The 27,747-nt window shown below is 36.6% G+C and overlaps 1 protein-coding gene across 2 annotated transcripts in view; it reads left to right on the top strand.

Annotated features, from left to right (window-relative positions):
• The window catches only part of LOC132205270 (lachesin-like), a 173,243-nt gene that overhangs the window by 124,862 nt on the left and 20,634 nt on the right, over window positions 1-27,747 (top strand). For both annotated transcript variants that reach the window (XM_059634224.1, XM_059634225.1), the window contains exon 3: window positions 5,352-5,562. In XM_059634224.1, coding sequence (XP_059490207.1) covers window positions 5,352-5,562 — 211 coding nt within the window. The remainder of the gene's footprint in view (window positions 1-5,351; window positions 5,563-27,747) is intronic.

The following is a 27,747-nucleotide window of genomic DNA, read 5'->3' on the forward strand; positions in this document are numbered from 1 at the left end:
GCGTTGCTTATCGCCGTGAAGCACTAAAATTTAATTAGCTCGGCGAACGTTATTTATCGACCGAGCGTGGCGCGAGTGATTTATACAGAATTTATTATCAACACACGCTCGCTCTCTCTCTCGGCAAAAACGTGCCTTGTTTAAAATCTCCAGCCGCCCACCCGTCGGCCGAGTGACGAGGCCGAGGATTCAAAGCTGCAGATAACATTAAAAGCGTTTAAACAATGGCTCACTCATTTATCGCCCAGTTGAAATCTAAATTTTTTAGCTTCAAAGGGTGAAAAACCTCTAATAGGATTATTGAATAAAAATGGGGGGAAAATACTTTTTTTTATTTCTGAATAGCCTGACACAAAAAAGAGTTTATTTAACCAAATTTCAAATTGCAGAGTCATTTAATCAAGCTGTCATAAAAAATAATAATAAAAAAAATGTTGGAAGTTTTCAAATATACAATTCTATATGAATTTATATCTGGAAAATAATCCTTTCCATTTGGATTAAAACATAAAATAAAAATTTCTCCTTTCATGAAGTTTTTATTCATGAATTTGCAGCTCTATTTAAAAAAAAAATCAACTTTATTTTGCAACATATTGTTTGCAGCCTCGGGGACAAAAACAAAACTCAGCAAAATTACGAAACTGTAGTGAATGAGTTTGGTGCGCGCCTTTGTGATTCAACGAGACCACAGGTGGGACGAACAAAGCTGCGCTGATTGAATGTAATTCGAAATGAGATAAACTTGGCAGAACAGAGTCGCGGCGGCAGAAGAGATAGCGCTGCATCAATTACAATTAAAATGCTCTGGCGAAACTTCATATTATTAAAGCCGTGCAAACAGATGCAGCACACATTTGAACAGAAGGTTGACTGACTCGTGCGTGAGTGAGTGAAGTTTCCAACAAATTCAACGCAGAAAGTTGCCGCTCGGCTGGTGCTGCGCCGAGCTGAATTTAATTAGATGCTGCTTACAATTTGAAAGGCAGCCTTCACCTCCAACGCTGCCTTATTTATTATTTATTAGCAAAAGCAACAACAAAATAACACTGCACAGTATTTATTATGTTCACGATTATTTTAAAACGGAAGAATGAAGTAAAAAACGATTTATAAAGTATAGAAATTTGAAACAACATTATTCATTTGCAAAAGTCATTGCAACAGATAGATTTCCAAAAAGACAAGCATATCTTGAAGTTATAAGGACTTATATTTCAAATCAAGAACGAAATTGAACATTCGACAAAAATAGAAAACAACATCTTAAATAATTGAAGCACTTATTGCTGAAATCTCTTTTAGTCGATTACAAATGAACCGTGAGGATGATGATAATGTAAAAAATATTTTAATAAAAATGACGATATTTTTCATATTTTCGTTGTAAAAAGGTTTGGTCTACTGTCGGAACTAATCACTGTTGGAATTGATTTACTGTTAATTCTCGAGTTCTTTTTGAAGCTCTTTAAATGCAGGGAATTCAGGATTTAATAGTTTAGTAAAAAATCATCTTAAACGGTGATGATGGGATCAAATTCAAGACTGGTCTTACTTTTCGCACGAACGCGGGCCGTAAAACGGCGTTGCTCCTAATCCCCATTCTCACACTTACTTTAACTCCTCCATCTAACGACGCCGCCATTATTTCCCATGCTCGCGGATAATAAAATCAACGCACTCAAAAAGGTGAGTAACAGCGTCTCCGGCGGCCGCTTAAAAATGATCTGCTCATCTCGACATTGAAATAAAGCGGCGGCACATTATCGCTTATCTCTGGCACGGCAAGCGTGTAATAATTAATCCCTTCAGGGAGAATTCCCCGCCCGAAGCCGCAGGGTGGCGTCAAAACTTAAACACACACACAGTGCAGGGGCGGCACCCCCGAGCCCGTTCACTGCAGCGGATGGATGACGCGCTTGTGCTGCCGGGAATTGTGCAAATATTAATTGGGTGGAAAGTTGCGTGTGCATATTTGTTCACGAGAGCAAAAATGCGAGCGAGCGAACGCGTCCGTGATTTACGAGCTACACGCAAAATTTATCGCTGCGTTTGCATCGCATGACGCGAGAACTTCAAGTTTGTATGCTGGGAAACTTTGAGTATGCTGCTTGGGATCTAAGACAGAAGCTGATAATCGTGTTATGAATTATGATTTTCTTGACTGTTATTTAACATTGCTGATGTAAATCACCCAGTTTATCAAGTTGAATCATAGGAGAAATTATATAATTCAGAAGTCAATACAAAAATAGTTTTCTTACCAATCCAAGGGCTCTGATCTCCACATTCTGTAAAATTCAGTAGAATAAGCAGTCACACGAATACTATGTTTCAATAATTTATAGGCCTTTAAAATTCAATTTGGCTTTCAAATGTTCCAGCTTTAGATATTTATATGTAATAAATGATTAATATATATTATTTTTAATTCAAAATTACATTCTTAATTTTAAATTTCATGTGAGATTAAAATTTTTTTTTACAAGTGGCAAACGTTTGCAGCAAAGTCAAATGTAATAATACCCAGATTGATTCAAATAATAGTAATCATGTCAATTTAAAAATAAATAAAATTATATTTACTGAAGTGTTAATATTGGGAAAAAACTTAAACAATGATTTAAATCAACATAAGACATAATTATACGATAAATAATTTAATTATTTAAAGATTAAATAAAATTATTGCAAGTAATGAAAGTATTAATTTTGTAATTATTCATTGTTATTTAATTAAATTTATAATGCCTTTACGTAAAAATTTTTGTGTCCTATAACATAGAAAGATTTTTGACATAAAATGAGCATAAAAAATCAACCAAGCACACAAAGTGCCGAGCGTGGCGCGATTGCCTTCAATAAAGAGAAATATAATTCTTCTTGCGTCGGTCGTCCGGAAGAAAAAATTCCGATTTTTGCAATCTGCCGACCCACAATGTCGGCGAAGAATGGCAAGAAGGTTGCTGATAGTGGTGCTGGCTGCCGGCCAAAGGCGTGTTTCCTATCGTGCAGAACACCTTTTGCACGCAGCAGCTTTTATTCGCTGCCACCGACCTTTGCCGAGCTCAGGTTTTGCCAAAATTATTTTTTCGTGACGTCTATAATTTATTGCCGACGGAAAATTGAAAATCCGCCCACATCGGCACGCTTTGGACGCCGACCAACCGAGACGATTTCCGCTTAATTAGACTCGCTCGCCATTTTTCCGGCATGTTGCTCCGATTTCTATCGATTTCTTCCCGTCAACTTTTTCTTTCGATGATTAGTGTTCACAATCAGAGACGACAAGAATGAAAATTTTCTTAACGAATTGTAAAGAATGGCTTAACAATTATATGGTGCAACAATAAAAATATATTATGAATTGATTTGAATCCATATAGAACTATTGTTTCAAATAAAAAAAAAAATAAAGAAAGAAACGGAAGAAATAAAATGGCAGTTTTAAAAACTATGAGCGAGATTATTATTATTTTGAGTTAAATGCAATTTCATTCCATTATCAGTGGCTAAAATTTTGTAATTTAAATCCATTTGAATTGCTTTTTACAAATTTATATTTTGATTCAAACAAGTTTAGGTAAAGAAGTGGAAATTTGAGCCAAAGTATTATTTTGCTTATTTTCTATTTGTTTATTTTCATGAAATAGAAATGCCGCAGATCCTCATTACTATTGGCAGAGCCGTTTGTCAAAAGAAATTAAACTAACAAGGACGAAGCCTGATATTCAGTTAACTTGGCCATACTCAAATAAACAATTTCCTTGTGCAGAGCTTTGGTACCTTTAATAAATTAATAAAAAATTCAATACATGATACTGTTGCCAGGCAAGGATTTGCTTATGTTTAAAATTGAACAGGCAGAACATTTTGATCGAAAACTTTCCTGTACAAGCTGCAAACAAGCCGAATTTTCCAGGAAAATTCAACAAAGAATGGATAGTTCCGAATTCCCTTTGTGAAAATGTTGAATAGATTATCTCCCTTTTCAAACGTGTTTACATCAAAAATATTGTGAGGCGAAGAATAATAATAAACTCGGGTGGAAAGCAGAGAACTGATAAAAAATTTCTCCACCGCGTGTTTATTTTGACCTCGCGTTTCCGCAAGAACAAAATTCCGCCACAAGTAATGAGCACCGGCTGTTGCCCATTCTAAATTTTGCGGCCGTTTCTCAACCTGTGGGTCTCGTCGACAAAACGCCCGAGCAAGAAACCTACCGCTTTTTCGCTGGGCCGGAAAGTTTTGAGCCCTGCGTGGTGCGGTATGTGTGGCTTAATGAAATTAGTTTGACATTTGCGTTGAAGGCGGCTGGCGGGCGGGAGGACCTTTTGAACTTTCCTATTACGTTGGCTCGTCCGTCCGTCCGAACGAATTGCGTGCGCGTTTAATATGGCCCTATACTTTCAGCGGCAAACGAGCAGCCCTGATATATCAAAACTTAATTATTTCCCATCGTACGAAGAGAGCGCATCTCTCGCATTCATGCAAATTCGAGGGCTCTCGAATTAACCCGACTTTAAAGTACCTTTTCAGCGAAACACGGCCGAGGTGATCTCGCTGGAATCGAGTACGGTATTATGGCTAACTCCTGGCATGCAGATTTCATTAACGATGATTTATTCAGGTGGTCCTAAATTGAGTACTTTGGTTTTAGAGACCTTGATGAAAATAATTGGGTTCAGCTAAAAATTGACCCACACTCCTAATTAATTTAAGGCACATACATAATAAATAGCATAGCAGCGGTTTTTCTATTGTAAAAATAACTTTAAAAATTAATAAGAAACTCCTATTATTTAGATATCCAGGAGATAACTCTTGCATTATATTTTATTTGAAAAACAGAAATCGATCGGCACAAAATACATTTAAAAAAACGATAACAGTTAAATCCGGCTAATTAAATTTTACCTGTGTTCTTGATTACTTACTGACTTGACATTAGAAATGTAGAAATAATTTTTACAAAACGCTTATTTTCATTTACAGATAATTGCTATTTTAAATTATTCTTGAACTGAAGTAATGCTGCTTTCCTTTGAGACATTAAAAAGTAGAACGATAAATAAAACAAATTATTAGGTAAATTTTTAGCACATTTTATCAAACATTTCACTTTGGAAAAAATATTTTTTCTAGATTTGTATTCAGCAAGTCTGTGAAGAAAATTGAGCCTATTTCAAAACGGAAGGCCTGAATATTTTTGGCAGCACTTGTGTGCTCAAAAGTGCCACACATTCCATTAGTTTCCGTCCAAAACATGCGTGTCGTGTGGGACACGCTCCGTAAAATCCAGCGGCCGAAGAGCGATGGGTGCACTAACGAAGTGGGTTTGTGTTTCGCAGGTCTCGTGGGTGCGGCACCGCGACATCCACCTGCTGACCGTGGGCCGGTACACGTACACGAGCGACCAGCGCTTCCGGGCCATCCATCACCCGCACTCGGACGAGTGGACGCTCCAGATCAAGTACCCGCAGCACCGCGACTCGGGCGTCTACGAGTGCCAAATCAGCACCACGCCACACATGAGCCACTTCATTCATCTCAATGTCGTCGGTGAGTACCCTTCCTTTATTCTTCAACAGCGGCCATCAATCGTGCGCGACTTGCCAACTCGTTCTGCATTCCGGCGCCGTCCGACGCGCCAAATCCTGCCAATAAAATGCAAACGACGCATCTCGATCGTTTCCACCTTTCCTGCCTTGCAAAAGTTCAAAGCGTGTACATGACTAGTTTCTTTTACTAGTTTAAAACGTTTTTCATGAACTAATGTTAGTAAAAAAAACTGCAAAATTATTGAGTTGAGAATTTACATTAAAATTTTCTATTTATCATTTAAAGTCTTCTATAAATAAACTAACAAGTATTTTGGTAGCAAATATTTTAACAACTTTATGGACGTTAAGCTGAGATTTATTATATTAAATAGTAGCAACACTATAAATATTATAATAACTTGTAGAAATCAATTTTTATAATCTAAAAAAAAAGCCTGAAAATTATTTTATAATGGCAAAGTATAAATCTAATGGTGAAACGATCAAATTAATAAATTAAAATACATAATAGTAATAATGGCATTATTATTAAATATTGGTTACATTATAAAAGTAGATTAAAATATCTCCTAAAAATTATTTAAAAATATATTAATTGGTTTAACTGTTAATAAAATATAATACAAAATAGTCCAGAAAGAACTAATCAAGTAAAATAAACTTTAATTTAGTTTTTTATTATTAAATAGTTTAAAAAATATCATTTTTGCAATTTTTGAAAGAATGCAAATTTTATAAAGTTTAATTTAAAAATTTGCTCAATGAGTTAAAAAAATTAATCGCTATTTTTTTTTCTTTTCTTTATTGAAATTTTTTGCAATTTCTTGCAAGGTCACACGTACGTGAACTTTAAACAAAATTCGTATAAGTACCAACCTGCCTGGAATTATTATTACAATCTACGTGCACAGCAGTGGGCTATGATTTAGGCAGCGGTGGTCGCCGGAGCAATAAAGCAGCGAGATATGCAAATTTTCCCACCTAGCCAGCACCTCTTTAATTCTCACGTCCGCCGGATTTGTGGCAGGTAAATCGGCCTGACGCCTGCTCGCTACCAGGGGGGAGATTTAAATTTTTACGACCGCAAAAATTAACAAGCGAACGAGAAAGTAATTACTTGGGAATGCAGATGTGTTAATACAAGAACAAAATCTCGCGTGCTGCCTAATTCCCCACATCCGACGAAACGCGAGTTCAAAGGCTTTTCTTATTTGGTTTTCGGCCAGGCTTAGTTCCTCAAAACGGGAATGCGATTAATAATCCAAACAATTTTATGCCAGAAGGATGAAATTCTGGTGCTTTGCTTGGAATTCTCCCTCATTACACATCAACAAACAGGCTGCGTTTAATTAATTTTCTCTTTATATACAGTATGTCAATATAAATTAACCTGTTTGTGGAAACCGCGACTTGTTAAGAGCCCTGGGCATTTTTATTTCAGCAATCTGCCTAATGAATTTCTTGTTTTGCAATGTCGGGGAGAATAATTAATTTCTGGCGAGATGCAAATTTTGCGTCACTAGTCGGAGCAAAATTGGCCTGCTGGTGAAGAAGATGAAAGAGACGTTTGACACTTCTCTCTTTTTCTCATTTGCATGACGACAGCGCGCCGCTTATTTATTGCGAGAGAGGAAAACACAATTGCCGCCGCCAGTTTCGCTGCCTTTTAAGCAGATTATGCGCACACCCAAGACGCGCCTTCAACTCCAATTTGCGGTAAAACGCGTCTTGCAGCTCGCGACGAGACTCGTCGTTTTGACCTGGAAGCGTTCATTATTCATGAATAAGCAGCAAGTGCGCCACTCAAAGAAGAAGACGGGCGCTTGTTTACTGCGCTAATTAACATTTTCGCGAGCAGCGAGTGCGATTTAATTTAGGCACGCCGCGCGCCGAATTTAATGGATTGTTCCGCGCTCTTGACAAGAAGTGCTGAGAGGACGAATTCAATGCTGAAAATATTACCAGTTTCGCAACTCGAGCGTAATTTGTTCTCACAATCAGTCGGGCGTGAATTCGCTGCCAATGTTAGAGGAAAAGATAATCAAAACGACGCCTCCTTGTACAATTTCTTAGCCAATTTTTTAAATGGAAATCAGTTTTAAAGAAAATGTGGATCATATGAAATTTTGAAATTCTTCGAAGGAGTAACCAGCCTTTTTTATTGAATAATTTTTTTCTTCTGGTCAAAATGATAAATGATAAATTGACTTTTCTTAATTGGTTTCCCAAATAAGATATTCCTCAAAATCAACAGTGGAATGAGATAAGTAATCTTAAGGAACTGCCAGCATGGTTAAGGTCTTGCGTTTCAAAGCTATATTTTAATTTAAAATGCAATTAATATTGAGCATAAAATACCGAAATGAATCAAAAGAGCAAAATAAAATGGAATGAAATATATCTTATGAATATTTAGTTTGTACATGAATCAAGTTCTCTTTCGGAAAAGTATATGACAAATTTGTCGAATATAATTCTTCCAACAATAAATTTTTTCAATATGTAACAATGTGATGGCAAAAATATGCAAAAAGTAACAAAAATAAAAATTTATTTTGTAAAAATTGAGTTAAACAATTTAAATATTTAAACTATTATAGTGGTTAAAATAAGAAATTAAAATTTTTAAATATTTAAAACAAAAATTTAAATTCCATTTTGTTAAATAAATAATTTGGAAATTATACGGCATCGTCAAATAAAGTCTCATAACAATGTCTGTAATTTTTTTGCAGCTAGTAATTGTAAAAAAAATCTGGCATTGTAATCACCATTGCTTTTAAATTCTTGATTGTCTGTTTCAATAAGCTTCAATAAGGATTCGTGAAAATTAATTTCAGAGGAAAAATAATCTTCTTAGTCCCTTTGTCAATAATTTTCAAATCTTAGATAAACTTTTGGTGCTGCAGCAAATCAAAAGATTATTAATTCCTTCTAAACAAACTCGAAGAGCTCCTCTTTAATTCCTAAAATGCTGTTGAGGAGCTCGCTTAACTCGACAGACGGAGTGGCTGAATAATACTAATAATTCATTTGCAAGTCATGCAGCCCTGCTCTCGAAAGTTTGGCCATCAGCTTTTCAAGAGGCCCTGAGAGCGCAGAGAGGTTTCTTGGTGGATGCCAAAGTTTGTGCTTCACCTGACACGCGGCTAAATTGGAGCTGCTCTCTCCTCTTTCTCTTTGAGCTGCCAGCGGAAATTAAAGCCGGTCTAAATATTCCTTGCTCGCCTGCCTAGCTGACAGCAATATTGGCCTCGGCTCATTTAAATACAATAATAATAATAAAGCCACGCACCCTCCCGCTGCCTACCTGCCTCGTAACTCTCAGCTCTCGTAATTGGCCGAAATTAATATTTCGCACTTTCAATTAACGCAAACCCGTTCCGTTATAATGCAAATTAATATACCTTTGGCCGTGTTTGCGCTAAAATCCCCTTCGAACAACATCAACAACTGAGGAAAATTCTATCGCCTGACCGAGGCCAATCCATCACAAGCCAAATAATAATTTGCCTGCGACACGTCAACAAAAAACAGCCCTCCGATTTTTCTCCCAATCCCTTCGTGATGATAAAAGCCTGTTTTTTTTCTCCAAACCACAAACTTTGGGCCAACTGTTTATACCCCTAAATTTTGTGAAGGTGAAATCGATATAACGCTCGCCTTTGTCCACCGTTGGCACTTTGTTTCCGAGGACACGGAAAATATTCTGCTAGAATTGAATTTATGTTCCGGGGCACGCCGCATTCCATTAATTTCACGCATCTGTTTTCACATTCCGAGTAATTTTATTCCAGAGCGACGCTCGGAATTTTAAAACAAAATGTGTGATGTTGGCGCTTGCGTGAAGATTTTTTTTCAGCTCGGCGAAAATTTTGTTTTAACGCAGCCTTTATTATTGTGCTTTAATCGGAGGAAATAATGTTGTTATATAATTGGGCCAATTAATTCATTCCACGAATTTGCGCAACGCAGCCTCTGTATTTCATGCGGTTAACTGATGCAGTACTACATATGCTCGCCATTTGCTAAAAACTTAATCGAACGGAATAAAAAAATCTGACAATATTTTAAATAATAAAAATTGATTTTTGATGCATCTCTTTGTGCGCATCATTAATTGCCTCTGTGATATATCAATAAATTTTCAACTAATTGGTAATTTAAATTTATTTTACACTTACTAATCTATTTTACGTTCAATTTGCATAAATAAATTAGATGTTTATGTAATATTTTAATGAATATAGTTGTTTTTACTTTAAAAACAATAAATATTTTTTCACAAATAAAATTTTAATATCATCTTTGCAGCATTTAAATTCATTATTCCTGTTTTTATTTTGGTTTCATTTGTTTTAAATAATCTTAAAAAGTGACGAAATATTTTCCACTATATATAACTTTACACATTGTGAAATATTTGCTAGAATTGTGATTTGGAGAAAACAATGTTGACGCACATTTATTTAAATTTGAAGTACTATAATTGTTTATATCATATTAACATAATAACTAAATATCCCCCATCACATCTGCCATTTGTTAACACTGACGTCACGGTGAAGAATAATTTCTATAATGTGTGTGACAGGCTGTTAAATGTTGCAAAGAAATAACAAATCTTATCAATTTTCCACGGCCGTGCTCTTAACAGCGCAGTTAATCTGAATAATGCACTTGGTAAGTGCGTCGGGCGTCTGTGGCGGCGCCGTAGGTACATTTTTCAAAACTCAGGTTGACGTGCCGTGCATGTGGGTTCGTTTAATAAATAATGGCACGCGTATTAAAATTAATGGGACCCTCTTGGCCGCCTGCAAAGCAACAACTTTTCAAGAAAACATGTCGCCCACATATTCTGCTGGGATGTCTCTTCGGCGCAAACTTTTGTTCTTTAGCGAAAGCTCTCGACGACACAAAAGCAACCGCAGCTAAAATTTTATGCCTGACACGCGGTGCGCAACTGAAAAAAAAAATTGAGGCGTTTATTTTAAAATTCAAAAGGTGAACGGGGAAAATGTGAAAAATTTTCCAAGCACCTGAGCCTGTTTGAGCACTGCGGGGCTCTTTCTTTTGAGTCTAGCCCTTCAAAAGTTGCGAATTCAGCAAGTGCGTGCTTCAGACAGCCAATTAGTTATCCGCTTCCGTGGCCCCCGACGCTTCAATTAACTGTCGCTTTGACATTGTCATCGAAAACAACTGTGGAATTATTTCTTTTGCTGGTTCATTATGCGTAAGGAAATAATAATGCTTATTGATCTAATATTAATAATGTATTTAAATAATGCCAAAAGTGACAATCAAATTGTAGTGCAACACTTACAGAAATTTTCATGAAATTCGAAAACTTCTGAATAATTTTGGCTTCAAACTTTTAGAATTAAGTGGTTTCTACCTCTTTTGTATTTAATTTTTTCTATAAATATATAAATATCTTAAATAATTTCAGGTAAAAAATGATCTTCGCCAAAGGGAGTCCTATTCAATTTAAAATTAAATTATGATGGAAATTTTAAAAATGAAAGAATCAGTGTATAAATTTTTTTTAAATTGTACACTAAAATGAGATAAAATCTCATTACTTACTTTCCGGGTACGTGACAGAATATGATGATTATCTTCATATCTCCATTAATTTTGTATAAATACCATTTATTTTCCGTGGTCATTTTTTATCAAAGCAGCGGAGAAACATAAATTTTATTCACACACTAAATATGAAATGAAATGAGTTTGCATGAATTTATTTTCCTATTGCAGCATTTTTAATGCAACGTTGACGACACAGTTGCAACTTTAATAAAGTAAAAAACAGGTTTTCCTCTCATTGAAAAAAAATTTAAAAAAAAAATAAATAAAGGAAATAAATTCCCTTATTTCATGAGCTGTTGTTTTTCAAAGAAATAAGCCCGTTTTTCTCTTCATCAACTCTACGAAATTATTTTTAGTTAGTAACAATAAATTACTCACTGTTATTATCAGAGAATTCACTCATTTTCACATAATTGACAGAGACTCGTGATCACAAAAGGGTGTCGCAGCTTGTTAAAAGTTCGTTTCCGAACGAATTACAGTCTCGTAACCATGCTCTGCGTATCGCGTCAGAGGAAAATGCATTAAATCGCACTACTCTGCCGGTGGCAAGTTTTAATTAATCGAATTATTGCTCGCAGTGGATTCGCGTCGGCGCGCGGATGATTTACAGAAACTGCAAAACGCTGGCTCACCTTGTTTGGCTCGGCGCAAATAATTAATTACACGCGGCTGAATAATGACGTTTCGAGGCGGCTCCGTTTCTCCGGGCATTACCCAATAATTAATTACTCGCGGCTGCTTTTTCTTCTTGTGCCGTCGCCGCCGCCGCCACCACGCCAAAAAATAACAAAACCCTGGTCTGCGATTGGCGTGTTGTGCTTTTTATTTCGAGAGAAAGGCAGATTACGCACACGCCACGCTTTCTTTTTTCTCCAGCAATTCTGCGCGTGAAGGTTCAGGAAGTCGAAAATTGGAATCGAGCGCCTGAGATGCCACAGAACGAAAGAAAGACGGAAAAATTGGGAGTGCAACTTCAAAAGACTTTTGGAATGAGGGAGGAAATTTCCATTTGAAACTCGGCAGGAGAGATTTTATGAAAATGCAATTTATTTATAAAAAAATCCAAAGAAGCCCAAGAATATGCCATAATTTAAAATAAAATAATGTGTGTTTCTTGTATTTTATGAATTGTGAATAAATTAATTATTTCTTGTACGATTGTTTTAAAATTTTGTTTCTGTATTAGATTTTTGCTGCATTTCTCTCAACAAGTAACTTTTATTCCTGCTTTTATTCTTAATTCATTACAGACCCGAACAGGGACTAAAGATTTCAATATGGGAAAAGTCGGCTTTTGATAGCATGCGGCGCTCCGAGCGCGATGTTTAATGCATGAAAATGAAACAAGTTTCGTATGTATGCAGTACAGCAGCAGTTAAATCTTTCAACTCTTTTTACGGCACAAGGGTCTCTTTGCTCTTTCATTCTTTTCACGAGTGTCGTAAAGCGAAAGTGCACAATATTGCAATATTAACTTCATTTAGCGGCGGCATCTCTCTCCGGCTCTCCAACTGGGTCGCCTTTTTGCATAACAACAAAATGGCAAAAGATGGAAATCTGCGAGTGTAAAGTTTAAACAAGACGGATAAACTTAGCCGTCGCACTAATGAACAGCTTGACCTCGGCTTACTCGAAAGTCAAGACACATCTCCAATGAGAAACTTTCCTACTTGCTCGAATAATTTTGTAATGTGCACTTGCTCATTATAATTTCTCATATTAAACTTTTTATTTATGTCAGTTCTAAGCAGTAAATTATTTGTAAAGGCTTTAATGACTCTGGAAAGCGTTCAGTAAATATTGTCTTACTTGCACAAACTAATCTCAAATAGTTTTAAAAAGGCTCTGTTTTTGTTCAAATAAGATTTCAAATTCAATGAAGATATGTGTTTATAGAAACACTAAATTTAAAACGTCAGTTACCATCATTACTGATTTAGAGTGAAAGAAAATCTTTCAAATCTGATTTTGGAAATATAATTATTTCAAGGCAGTTAAATAATGTTTTAACTTATTTTTAGGAATTTTAGAAAAATGATATGGCAGCGAAAGCCTAATCAAGCCCTTACTCATTCTTTACCAGAATATATTTTTTATTCAAAACGCCAAAAAGAGCGTAATTTTACACTATTAATTCAATTCACGAATACATTGATTAAATTTTGAAGTCTTTCTGCAGATAAATTTTAATTAAGTGGTATATATTTTTTTATTTATGAATATTTTCCCCAATGAGATATGATTAATATCAATTTGAAGTTGCTCATTATGAGATTTGCCATTTTTTTCTCATAATCTACCTAGAAATTAATTAAAATTTAAAAAGATAAATATGCATAACATCACAGCAATAAATTTTTAGCATAATTTCAATTTATTTACTGCATCGTGCTCCGGTTGGAACAGAACAAAATTATAACGTTTGAAATTTGAAAAATAAAATAAATATTTTTCTACACTACAGTTTTTTTTATATTTTCACAATCTGGTTTTGAACAAATATTTTCTCGACGAAAACCAATCATGTTGGTCGATAATTGCGTTGGAAGGGATCACAAAAGCAGGCCGATTATTATTATCGGCGCTCGCCGTGCTTCTTGCATGTTTGTGTAGCTTTTTGTTCGGGGAGCGTTTTCCGCGCCTTGCCCGTAATGAATGGCGGCGGGTGAGGTTGTTTGGGCTGTTTTTCATGCGTGCATGTGTGCCGGGCTGCAGATAAAAATGCTGTGTGCGCCCAGCAGGTCTTGGAAACACACTCTCGGCGTATTGATCGGCGGCGGCGGCGTTGTGTGACCCCGCGCTCTCTCTCTCTCGCGCTCATTTTCTCACTCGAAATATGTATATGCGTCTCTCTTTTCTTTCACTCGTTCGCCGCCGCAAATACTACCGTGACGCTCGTCATTAGTCGTCGCAATTTTCCGCCTCCAATAAAATTTCTTCGTACTCGCGCGGTGGATGGAATTTCTTCCCCTGTAGCCGAATTATGGGCGAGGGCAGTGAAAAATTGATGGCATCCATCACGCGCCGGCGAACAGATGAGCCTCAAAATTTGTTAGTCTCCATTATTCTTGCAAGAGTGATTCTAGTCAAATTTGCGGAGACATGACACGCGTCGAACTTTTACAAATGATTATTCACTTGATTAATTTTCTTCAATAAATAATAAATAAATAACTGATCAGGCATTATATTTCTATTCTGATTTTTATGGAATAAAAAAGAATTTGCTGAAAATTCCTCTCTTTCATTGCCCTCGTAAAATTTATGCATAGACGAAAGTTGAAATAATCAATGGTGCGCCTTGGGGTGGGTGGAATTTAAATGGCGTGACGGGAGGCGGATCATCAACGGGAAAATTCTCTCACACCCGTCTCTTCTCGACGGAAATTCCGAACGTCATAATCCGCTCCGCCGCCGTCAGTGTGTACGCACACACTCGAAAAACGACGCGCCGAGCTTCTTCGCCTTTTCCTGGCCGGCGGGGAGGAAAATTCTCATTCTTTTCTCCCGAAAGAGAGCCGGTTTGTCCGTAATCTCTGCCGCTTGCCATTTTTCTCCGCTTTGGATGTGAAATCCTTGCAAATTGCTTTTTAATTTTATGCCCAAACTTCTCTCGCTACTGCCGCCGCCGCGTTCTGCCGTTCCCACCATTTATCACTACGGAATTTTGCGCTATCTCACCCTCAATTTGATCTAGGAAAGATTTTATGCTTCCAACTTTCTTTCAGCGTGAATATTTTTTTCTAATTTAACGCAATTTATCTCTTTTCATTTAATAACAAAAGCCTGAGCTTGGATATTGAATGTGAAATATTAAATATTAAAATTGTGATCCAAAAATAAAGTAAATTAATTTAATCATACCGAGATTTTGCGTCGTTCTTGTTTAGCATCGAAATATTTACAAAGCATTCAGAGTCTAGAGTTGATACAGGAAAAAATAAAAAAGTAAAAATATTAAATTTTTTGTTGCATCGTTGCTCATAACTCTGTTATAACAAGGCAATGCAATTATAGGGTCTAATTATTAACTGTATTATAATTGAAAGAAATTATAATTTCAAAAGTAAAACTCTAATAATTACTTTAAAATTTAACTCTCTAGCATCTTAGAAAAAGAAATGCCTTTAAAACCTTCAACAAATTTGTATAACAAGACGTCAATTTATTTTAAGCCAAGAATATTAATTTTTTCGCGGTTGACAGGATAAAAAAAATTGTACGTGATTTTTGCCAAATCCGCAAGAGACGAGCTGCTCTCTATAAATAATCTCTCATGCGAATCTCGTGACAAAAGACGAGGCAGATGAACGATAAGTCAGTCAGCCGTCGGCGGCGTGATTTATAAAACCACCCCCAGCTTTTTTTTATTTTCCAATACTGAATAATTCACAAGAATAAGCGGCAGCTTCTGCTTATGCAGCGGACAAAAAGCAAATGCATTGATCGTCTCCGACTCTCAAGGGCAAAGTAAGGAAGAGACAAAAAGAAATAAAACGAAAAAAGGCTCGTGGTTTTTCCATCGTAAAGAATGAGGGAGAAATCATTTGCTAATTTCGCAGAGCCTTTTCCTTGGCGCTGCCAACATAATTGCTCGAGCAATCATTCTAACGAGCACGTCGGATTAATTTTTCAAAGGGATTTTTCCAACCCTCTCTCTCGGCGTTTTTCTCGTCAGAGCCGTGATTGATGCGGCGCAAATATGAAATAATATTCGAGGCGGCGGCGATCAATTAGTGGGCCGCCGCACACCTGCTGGCGTTTCCACGAATTTGCGGACGCGTGCAGGCTGAAAAACGAAGCGAGTTTTTCCTTTGAAAGGGAAGACGAAGATGAAGGGCAGCAGTCAGTCTTCTTCTTTCTTTCGTTTTAATGGGCGCCGAAAGCAGGCGAGCACAGCAGAGAAGAGAAAATCGCCGAGAGAAACAAAGAACGGGAGTAATGGAGGGCGCGTGAGGCTGCTCCGATGACCTCCACACATTTTTTCCAAAAGGGTTCTGAAGGTTTCAGAAAGAAAAACTACTTGTGCGACTCATCATTTTAAGTGGACGCGATTAAACTAAAAAATGGAAGGGGCGATTAGTGAATGTTAAATTAAGTGACTTATCTCAGAGGAAAAATTATGGCCCAGGATAATAATTCATGAAAATATATGTGTAAAAATGTATATAATTATATCAATGATTTTGCAAAAAAAAAAAATAGCAAAATGATGTTTGTTTGTTTTATTAATTGAAAAATATTACTGAGATGTCTGAAGCCAAAAACAATTAGTTAAGGTAGTTCCCATAATTCGCCATAATTAAAAAAAGGACACTATGTTAATCATGAAATTTGAAGTAAAAAAAGTGAAGGATTTTTAAAGATTTCTTCATGGTATGAAAATAGAAATTAGAAAAAAAATGGTTGACAACTGATTAAAATTTTTATGATACATTAATAACTATAAATTTTGATGAAACAATTATAAAAAAAATTATTCGATTTTATATAATAACTAGCTTTTTTTTTTTGCTTTTTAAGCTTTTATAATATTTTCTCCTAATAGTGGGATCTAATCTCATTTTTTGCTGCATACGAATCTCTTAAACAAAAACGTCTGCCCATTTTCCAGATAAGCGGCCTTTTAAAATTGCGTTCAAATCTTTCTGCCCGCAAAATTTTTTTCCTCTCTCCGCCGTTGGTTTCTCCACGCGGTACCGCAAAACAAAACAACACGGGGTCTCGATATAATCAACACACGCAGCATCCCTGCAAGATTTTCACACCGCCCGGACCGTTTGGCGGGTGCGGTTGGCTAGTCGAGCGTGCTGGTCACCACCGAAACTTTTAAGTATTATTGCCAGAGAGCCAAAGCGGAGGCTGCAGTGTTTGGCCCGTTTTGAAATTAGGGCCGTCGGCAGCGAGAGAAAGCGCGCAATTCTCTGTTGAATTTGAATGCCTAAGGAGGAATTTTGCAGGCTCGTTTAGAAACTTTTTTAGAGAGCAATAAAAATACTGGCCGAGTTTATCTTCTTTTTTTTCCGGCAGAGCGTCTTGCTCGTTTTTCTTCTCCGTTATTTTTTTGTTCCTCGAAGAGAAAGTCGTGCTTGCTGCATAAATCGCCGACGCGCCTTCTGCTAAGTGTGAGCACTGTTAAGTCGCAGTTATGTGCCGCCGCCCGCTTCACAGAGGCAAATTAGTTCCATTCACATTCTACACAAAATGCAAATTGCTTTCACGCAGTAACTATAACTCACACTGTAATTATGAGCGTCTTTCTTGGCGCTGTGAAATCTCCTTGTTGCTCTCTCGCGAATCGGCGTCGGCGGCTCCCTCAAAAGACGGAATTATGGCCAACTTAATGGCGTTTAACCTTCCTTGGTTAAGGGCCTCTGACGAAAAGCTCCCGCCCTTCAGTGGGGTTCTTTTCGCTGTTTGATGCCTACTTTCTAGATTTGAAGAGCGAGGAAGGAGGAAAACCATTAGAATTCCCAAGAATGCCGTAATTGCCTTGGAGACCTGCAAGCTTGACTTTTGAAGTTCTGTCACGTTTTATCTAATAACAAACAACATCATTAAAAAGTTTACATGTATTTTCTATTCCATTGGAAGTAATATTTTTTATTGAAATATCCCCGAGCATTCGTTGCCCAAATACAACGTTTAACTAAAAAATTTATTAAAAAGTAATCCACAGTAATTTCAATTTAATTATCCGAGAATTATATATTTTGTAGAACATTAAAACTGGAATTGATTGGCCTTTGATTTCATTTTGATGTAACAGATAGAGGAAGACCTCAAAAATTTTAATTTTAAGGCTATAAAAAACAATTTGAAAAACTTATGCGAAGTAGAAAAATTAACTTACCAACTTCTTGAGTAAAAGCAAATGAAACTTTTAGCAAACGTAATGTAAAATTTAAAATAATTTAATTATTACATTTGAAATTTTTACAAATTTATAATAATTTGTATTGTTTAAAAGATACCAAAAGTATTGCAATGTATAAAATTTAGAGTAAAATATAATAAAACTTTGAGGTATTAACGTTGTATCCTGCTGTGAATATGTCCGGACACTAATTATTAATTAAATGTGTCAGACAAGTATAAAAAAAGAGACTCTTGTGATAATTATTACTAAAGCACTTGAAGCACTCATCAATGTGGCATCGTCTGATTTCAAGGTAAAAATAGCTGGGTGACGCATGTCAACTTAAAAATATTTCCACGCCAATAAAACACACCCTTCGCTTCACCGGCGCTGATCCGCTTATCAAAATTCAAAATTAATTGAATCTAGGGTCGCATAATCCTGTTTTACAGCCCAATTCGCCGGAAAATTATGGCAGCAAAATTAGCCGAGAGCGACTCTTTCCTTGAGCAAATATTCATAATCAACGCCGATCGACCTGCTGCCGTGTTGTGTGTAGCAAAATTAAATTCACGGGGGCGCAACCTGTTACTGAAATTTGCATACCTCACCGCAGCAGCGGCTCTAATAAATATTGATAAGCCGCGTGCGCCGCGCCGACGCTTTCTTGCGCTAAAGAAAAATGAATTAGGTGAGAGCGAGCGAGCTCATCTTGCAGCTTTTCGATATCAATATTCCTGCAGGGCCGAGGCTACAAATCATGTCTAGTGTGCAGCAGCCGAGGTAAAAAAGCTCTCTCGAGTTTTTTATATTCATGGGGTTGCATCAAACTTTTCATCTTTAGTGCCGAGCATTATGATGATGCGACCTCTCTTTCATTCTTCTTTGCCGATTTTGACGAATCACCCCCATGGGTCTCAAAGTGTCCACCGGGCTCTGAAGCCCGCCGCGGTGATTTATGCACGAAAAATATGGAGAATTTGATCGATACCCGTCTCTCTGTGCCAGACGGCTTAAATACGCGAGAGCCCGGCCGACGATAAATCGCCGCCGACTAAAATAATAAATCCAAGTGCAAACATACTTTATTTCTGCCAGAGGCCTATATCTGCACCCATGTCTCGCGAATCAATTAATCTCAAAAGTTGCGCCGAAATGCCAGACACAATCAATTTTTATGGCTTTTGGCTCGAACCTCTTCACCTTGTTTCTGTCTGACAAAGGCAGCACCGAACCGCAATAAATCTATCCGAAAAACAAACGGCCGCGTTTATATAATCTTTGATTTTCTGATTCGACTGCTCATCATATTAAATTTTTTTTTAGATAATTTTGATTCGGAAACAGTATGCAAAATGAGAGAGCGCAGAAAAAATATAATGATTTAAAAGAAGCCAGTTTTCATGGATTTCTGCTTAAAATATTGAGAAACACCTTTAAACCAATATAATTTAGAATTAGTGCAAATATTATTCTGTCATCTTAATTTTCAATTTAATTCAAGTATTGATTTATATTTATAGATTTAAACAGTAAATGTTATTTCCTTTTCTGTTGGATTCTAAACAAAACAATTGTCTCTAATATTAAACAAAATCAAATGTATAAAAATTGAATAAATTATAAATTAAATGTGAAGAACTGCTATTTCCCTCTGTTCTCTTATTTAATACTTTAAATTTATTTGCCCAGTGTTACATAAATAGACATGATTTGAAACTAAATTCCCAAAAGTCCCTGTACTATTACTAATTTTGTCATCGAATTCTTAGTTAGCCTACACCTTCTATCAATTTTGAGCAATTTTGACACTTTGCAGACAAAGTTTGCTCTTCTGTATCGTTTTGAAAATTCGATTTAGTCGGTGTATTTTGCAACAACTCTTTTGAATAAGAATGAGATTCCTTGAATCAAATTACGGCACTACTTTTTTTCTTTCGCCTTAATTTAGAAGCTCGCCAAGTGAAACGCGTCTGACAAATTTAATTTATGCCTGAATTTCAAAAGGTTTTGTGCGTAACAACCAGACGGAAATGGTCCCATTGTAAACAGTGCGTCGCGAGCCCAATCAAATAAAATTGTGTGCGTATACAACCGCAAGGGCCTCCTTGAACTGCGCCAGTTTTTGTCCATTATAGGTCAAAGGTGAAGTAGCCCACATTGTAAAAGCCTCTCTCACCGCGACTGGCAATTTTATTTTCGCCGCCGTATTGGCCATTCAGAGCCACTTTTCAGGCACAATAAGAATTGACAGACCTTTCTCGGGTCGCCAGCAGATGCGAATCGGTTTCAACGTCTGATTAAGTAAGCATTTTCGCACTCCACCTTACATACTTTCTTATGCGTGTTTTCAAAGCCGGTGCTGCAGAGACGGCGCCACAAATGGACCCATATTTTTAATGGAGAGCTCCAGCGACCGAGAGAGCGAAACATAAAAAATGAATATGGTTCTTTTATGAGAGAAATGACGCAATAAACATTCGCCGCAGATAAAAAGATGGGGAAAAGAACTGTCTCTCTTGTAAAGTTCGTACGACACTCTGAAATCGTCATAGGAAAGGGAAATGGGATAGATTTTCTGAAAGGCTGTAGAGAAATGGAATGGGGAATAAATGATTTTGCGTAGCTGGAAAATGTCTTCCTCGCCTAGTTACACAGCCTTAAGGAAATGGAGCAAAATGTAAAGCACTTTGGATCGCTTTCAAAAAGAAAAGGGGATGAGGTAATGAACTACGGGGGGAAATTGAGCTCAAATTGAGGGAGAATGGAAATAATTTTAGTAAATGAGGGAAAAATTATGTGGTTAAAATTGAACTACATTTAGTTTAACGAGCTTGACATTAAGAAAAAAAAACTCCATAGCTGCATTTCCTGGTGCAGAAATGAAGAAAATTAATTCGTATATAATACATTATCTGGTCTGAACCACTTGGGCTTGATTGTTGTTCAACCTTCAACCAACACGAATTTTAACTACAAATGAGAGAAAAGTAGGTTGTTTATTGGAAAGAAGATCTCACATCCGCAGTTGCAATTATTCTCGCAGTCAAAGCAAGAAAATTGCAGCACCGCAGCAGTAGTTCTGCTCTCGAAGATTTTAATGAACATTTTCCTGTGTTGGCGGTTACTTGCTCTTTGTCCTAAAGACAGCAATCCGCTTGCTCTCCCGTACAATAACATTCTAATCCGCAGTGCAGCAATTGCAAAAAATAAAACAGGGGCGAGAGCGAAAGAGCAAGCAGAGGAAAAAGAAAAGCAGAGCGAAAACCGCACAGCAAAGTGCATTGTTGTTTGCAGTCGGTCTCGAGATAAAAGCCAAAAGACCTGCCTGACGGACAAACAAACCAGCCGGGAGTCGCTCCAGAGAGTTGATCAATTCGCCTTTGCCCCGCACAAAGGCGCAGTTCACTTTAATTGGGACGAATTCTTTTTTCACCCTGGTATGCTTTCTATGTAGGAGCACATTTTTTATACTCTCCGTGCAAAAAAAAAACGCAGCCTGGGTGGATGAAGCCGAGAAAGGGATAATCGGTTCGCTCTGGAATCCCACGGGAGACAGAATCGACAAATGAGAAAAGTCGGCAAATTAGAGCTGCATTCCCTTTGCGAATCTGATTACGGCGCCTCTCTGGCTGCTCTCGAGCTTTAATTAAAACCTACTTTGCAATAGTTGATTTATATAATCCTACGAGGTCAAGATACCTACCCTCTGCGTCTCTTTATCAGACCGATCTTCTGCACTGCTTTACATTTAATTAATTTCCTACGCCAGTCGCATTTTCCTATCTACATTTCGGCGAATCAAATTAGAAACGGACGCCATTTTCGTCATTTTCGCCAGACAGGGTGGCTAATTTGGCAAAGTCGGGTGAGGATAGAACGCAGACACTTTTCCGCCAGCCATCCTATCTGCGCGCAATAATCTGCCAAGTTAATTAAAGTCTTGTCACAATTGATGAATACGCCTGTCGGAAAAAAATGAATGATGATAAGGAAAAACGGTGTAATTAGAGAGAGGAGGCAACTTCTAGCTTTTGCATAGTTGCTTTTTGTACCTTGATGGTCTGGATAAGCTAATTATATAGCGGAGTTTTCCATTCATTAAACTGTCTGCATTGGAAGGCAATTATTTTAATCAGCTCCTAATAAAATAATTTTCAAAAGTTGCTTTAATGCATCTATAGTTTTCCCCACACAATAAGTGATTTTTTTTAATGAATTTTAATTTAATTTTCTTCAGAAATAGCATATTTAAATCTTCGATAATAGCAAATTATTATCAAAATATTTGAAGAAAGAATAACGATCATTTAAATGCCAAATAATCATAATGATATTTATATCCAAACATAAATCTAATTTTACCTTTCAAAAACTAATTTCCCCACTGACTCTGCGTCAAAATCATGCTGCGTTGTCCGAGCTCGGCGAAAACACGTTCTCCAAATAAAAACAAAAATTACAGTCATTCGCACGCAATCGCCATAACTCGGTATAATAATAATAATGCGCTGTAATTACAAAAAAGTGAGTTTATATGTGTGACAATGACGAGCAGCCGCGCCTCCCCAGTGAGTGCTCCCGCCCAGGTTTGTTTGCGCTTTATATGTACCTTTGGGCTGCTGACCTCAGGAGACCGTCGACTTTTGCACTTTTGGTGGGCGGCAGAGATTAGTTTCCTTGGATGGATGTTTATGCGTCATCAGCACATTAGGGTCGTGACCGGCCGTGCTGCTTTTTACGGCCGCCGAACGGCTCCATGACTCGGAATAAATTTGATTCAGGGCCAATTTTTATTGAATTTATTTTCGCACGTCACGCCTCTTTGCGCAGTAGCTGAGAGGAATTTTGATTCTCTCTCGCATTGAAATTCTCGGCGGTGCCGGTTTGTGTGCTTCCCTGCAAACCTGCAATCAGCCTGCTCTTCAGTATCACCTCGGTGCGCGCGCCCCAAATTCAATCACCCTTCAGCGCCGCCTCCTCGAGCTGCCGATTGAAACCAGCCTCTAATAAGCCACCGGTACACACTTTTTGCGGACCACAGAAATACAGTTATGTTCTTTGCACAAAGCCAGTGTGCGAAATTCTGTTAAAGCTCTCCGGCTCTTTTCGCACTAACTTCATTTCAAGCACTTTAAAGGTGGTGGCGTTACTTTAAAACCCTCTCTTCATTGAATATTTTTAGAAATTTTAACTGCTTTTAATTTTTAATTAAAATTATAATTAATATTATTATTTTTTTAATTATATGGTCTGCTGATGAGCCCTGAAATTGGGTGACATCGCGAAACAGGCCAGTTATGTTGCTCTGTTTACCCTAATTTTCCGGGTTTTAATTGAATTTTTGATTTTTTTGGGACTCAAAAATATTAATTCTTGAGCCATTTTAAAAATTAATTTCTCAATTAAAAGTCAAAATTTTGGTTTTTATTCCATTCTTTAAAGCCAAGTATTTCTTCAGTAAAACCACGTAAAAACCTCATAACAAAATCAATGTAATTTTAAACAAAAATGTCCCGGCAGCCAAAAACTGCAGTTCGAATTTGCTTATTTTTCAATTATATAAACCCAGAAATCAAAATGAAAAATGATTTATTCGACGGCTATTGTGGTATTTCAAAAAGTTAATTGAGAATTCCTTTCTGTCGATTGATTTATATTTTGGAAAAAACATCAATTTTTTTCAATGAATATTCAAAATTCTTTTTTCATTTTTTTTTTTAATTTTCTAAAAAAGAATAAAATCTCAAACCTTGATTGTTGATAAGAACTTCAAATCCGTGTTTTATGATCTACAGGAAAGAACCATTAAAATATATCTCGGAAACAAAAGTCGTTTTCCTTCCTAACTCAATTATAGCTATCGATGCAGAAATCCGACGTCTCCAATGTCAATCCTGTCCCACGAGAGGCAGCAGTGCGTGCAAAGCGAGATCATCAATTTCCTTCCACTATTCTTATCACTAATTCAAATAAAAAACTTCTTCTTCTTCTTCTTTGGGCGGGCGACGAAAAGATGGCGCCAAGTACGTGTGTGTGCGCCACCCGATAACCCACTTATAAATATAAGGGCGGCCCAGTTGCGTCAGGGGGAAAAGAAATTCTCCAAATGAAAAGTGGCGCGCATCAGAGTGTGGCAGATTAGCCGTGTGTTTTTGCCGGTGCCGGGAAATTCATTGACAGTTGCGGCCCACTCTGCAGATAAGCGCCACCGAGAGTGTTTTATCGCGAGACCGCCGGATGAAATAAATTGCGTCACTTTTTGCCCGGCCGCTCTCTCGCTAATTTCATTAAACGCTATTCATCATCGTGTCTCTTGGTTTTATCTTTCCGCCAAAGACGCGCCATTATTAATTGCGTTTTGTTTCTTTCGTCCGTCGTCGACGAATTCGGACGAGAAAACGAGATTCGCGAGGAAAAACATGCCATGACGAAACGCGACAATCACAAAGTAGAAGCAAAAAATCTCATTATTTATTTCTCTCTTTGTATGCACTACGTATATCAAAGACGGCCTCTTTTCTACTTCCCTTCAGACACTGGCGTCCTGCTTTACAAAAGAAAATTCGTACACAGCCGAATATAAACACAACACGTGCGCACGAGGCGACACTCGAGGGATCCAGAAGAGCACATCCACGAGAGCGAGCGCCTTTGATGTTCAACTCTGCAATGGCTTGTTTTTATTCCATCGAGTAATAACGACTCTCATAAAGCATTTTCCTAGAATTGAGAACCATTAAAAATGTAACTGCGCATAAAAAACGACGAAATTAAATTTCCAAGAGGATTAAAACTGAACGATCTTTGTGTTCACTTAAAGGAAATATGCCAAATGAAATGACGTGACTTTGAGTGAAAAGAACTCAATAAATGGGTCCTAAAGACACCTTGCTTTCCCGGAAAATCTTGTGTGTAAGCGAGTAATCAATTGGAGAAATAATAAAAGTGCAGATGTGACGTCGAAAAGGACGCTTCGAGCCGGCGTGAAAAGTATTTGCATCACCATTACTTCACCTATATATCCGGCCGACCGATGCACCGTCTCTTCCAATAATTCTTTTGTTCCTTACTAATGACTTGTCACCAGCCAACGCACACACTCATGCCTGCATTCCTCGCGTTCCCCAATTTCAAAAAGTACTTTCCCGTGTGAATTTTGAAATAATTTTGACATATTTGAAATCTACATAAAAAGATGAGATTGGCGCAGTTTGAATCGTAATTCTACGACAGTTAGAAGTGAAAGTAGTTCTGGTACAAATAATTTTTATTCAAAGTTTTTATGTCATTTCGATCTGTTCTGATGATGATTATAAAATTTTGAATAATTTTTATCATCAATATTCAATTTGTTTCATAGTATATTATAATTGATTATTTTATATTGATTGAATTCTCATTTTCTCATACTCGGCCAAATTGACACGCGCCGCTGTTTCGCCGCGCGCGCACAGACTTTTGCGCGAATGCAAATGTTTTTTAGAACGCGTTAATCTAAAGAATTCAAAATTTCACCGTTGGTAGGTAATGATGTAAAGTATGTTTTGATGTGCTAATTTTTAATAAGTCTTAATTATGAGCGGAGTAATTAACGTTTCCGCGAGAAATTTGTTCTGGCTATTTAAAAAATGGAGGAAATTTTTTAAAAATATTAAAATAAAAAGAAAAATGTTGCCAATTAAATTTCCTACAAATTTCCTCATAGATCTGATGACGTCAGAATTTTTATTGCTTATGTACAGAAGACTTAAAGTCAAAAAATAATTTTTTTACTTATAACAAAATTTTTTTAATTTTTTTCAAGATAGCCAATCGATTGGAAATTTAATTGTCAGCCTAGAACTCGAATTTCATCAAAAAATATTCAGCCGTTTTGAAATTGCATCTCTCTTTCCAAAGAGCGCGCCGATGCCACTACTCCTCTTCTTCAGCAGATTGAGGAGTCGTTAAATAATTTTTTCTTATTTCAAAACGGCTGAATATTTTTTGATGAAATTCGAGTTCTAGGCTGACAATTAAATTTCCAATCGATTGGCTATCTTGAAAAAAATTAAAAAAATTTTGTTATAAGTAAAAAAATTATTTTTTGACTTTAAGTCTTCTGTACATAAGCAATAAAAATTCTGACGTCATCAGATCTATGAGGAAATTTGTAGGAAATTTAATTGGCAACATTTTTCTTTTTATTTTAATATTTTTAAAAAAATTTCCTCCATTTTTTAAATAGCCAGAACAAATTTCTCGCGGAAACGTTAATTACTCCGCTCATAATTAAGACTTATTAAAAATTAGCACATCAAAACATACTTTACATCATTACCTACCAACGGTGAAATTTTGAATTCTTTAGATTAACGCGTTCTAAAAAACATTTGCATTCGCGCAAAAGTCTGTGCGCGCGCGGCGAAACAGCGGCGCGTGTCAATTTGGCCGAGTATGAGAAAATGAGAATTCAATCAATATAAAATAATCAATTATAATATACTATGAAACAAATTGAATATTGATGATAAAAATTATTCAAAATTTTATAATCATCATCAGAACAGATCGAAATGACATAAAAACTTTGAATAAAAATTATTTGTACCAGAACTACTTTCACTTCTAACTGTCGTAGAATTACGATTCAAACTGCGCCAATCTCATCTTTTTATGTAGATTTCAAATATGTCAAAATTATTTCAAAATTCACACGGGAAAGTACTTTTTGAAATTGGGGAACGCGAGGAATGCAGGCATGAGTGTGTGCGTTGGCTGGTGACAAGTCATTAGTAAGGAACAAAAGAATTATTGGAAGAGACGGTGCATCGGTCGGCCGGATATATAGGTGAAGTAATGGTGATGCAAATACTTTTCACGCCGGCTCGAAGCGTCCTTTTCGACGTCACATCTGCACTTTTATTATTTCTCCAATTGATTACTCGCTTACACACAAGATTTTCCGGGAAAGCAAGGTGTCTTTAGGACCCATTTATCGAGTTCTTTTCACTCAAAGTCACGTCATTTCATTTGGCATATTTCCTTTAACAACAAATAACAAGGCTCAGAACTTGGAAATTGACTTTTTTATAAAAAATAATTTGTTAAAAATTTCTTGTGTTCATCTACTTATGATAAACTTATGAACTAAAATAAAAGTTAATGTGGTGATGCTCAGATGTAAGTTTTCAGTAAAAAATCATAAGCCAAAGTTGTCAGGTTGTGGAGTGCTTTTATTTGCAGGCTTTTGCATGTATGCACTGTACATACATACGTGCTCATTCAGCTTCATCCTGCGAGGCTTCTCACAGAGATGAAAGGAGAGTTGATTTCATTTCCAGAGGCAGTTTTATGTTTAAACTTTTCGCTTTGCCTCCTCTGTTATGTTAGAGTAGGTTGGAATCATTTGTCTCTGCAGCGCTTCACAACAAAGCCTTTTGATAAAATTTTGCCCTGGTGGTGAGAGAAATAGGTGCTCAAAATTATATTCCAATGCATGCAACTGTTATTCAGAAATAAAAGAAGTCCGTTTGGTTTTGTTTATCCAATGAAATTTGATAATACTAGATAAATGTTCAAACAAATTGACGCATACAATTTTAATTAGTAAAATGTTTTTTTTTTTCATTTTTATGAAATTTGTATGTGTTTAAAATATATTTATTTGATATGTTTTAGTAATTAAAATTGTATAAAAACAAATTTAGTTAATAATTTTTTTTCATAATTTTTTAATATAATATT

Source organism: Neocloeon triangulifer, unplaced genomic scaffold (assembly GCF_031216515.1).
Source record: "Neocloeon triangulifer isolate White Clay Creek 2 clone unplaced genomic scaffold, ASM3121651v1 ptg000002l, whole genome shotgun sequence".
Lineage (NCBI taxonomy): Eukaryota > Metazoa > Arthropoda > Insecta > Ephemeroptera > Baetidae > Neocloeon > Neocloeon triangulifer.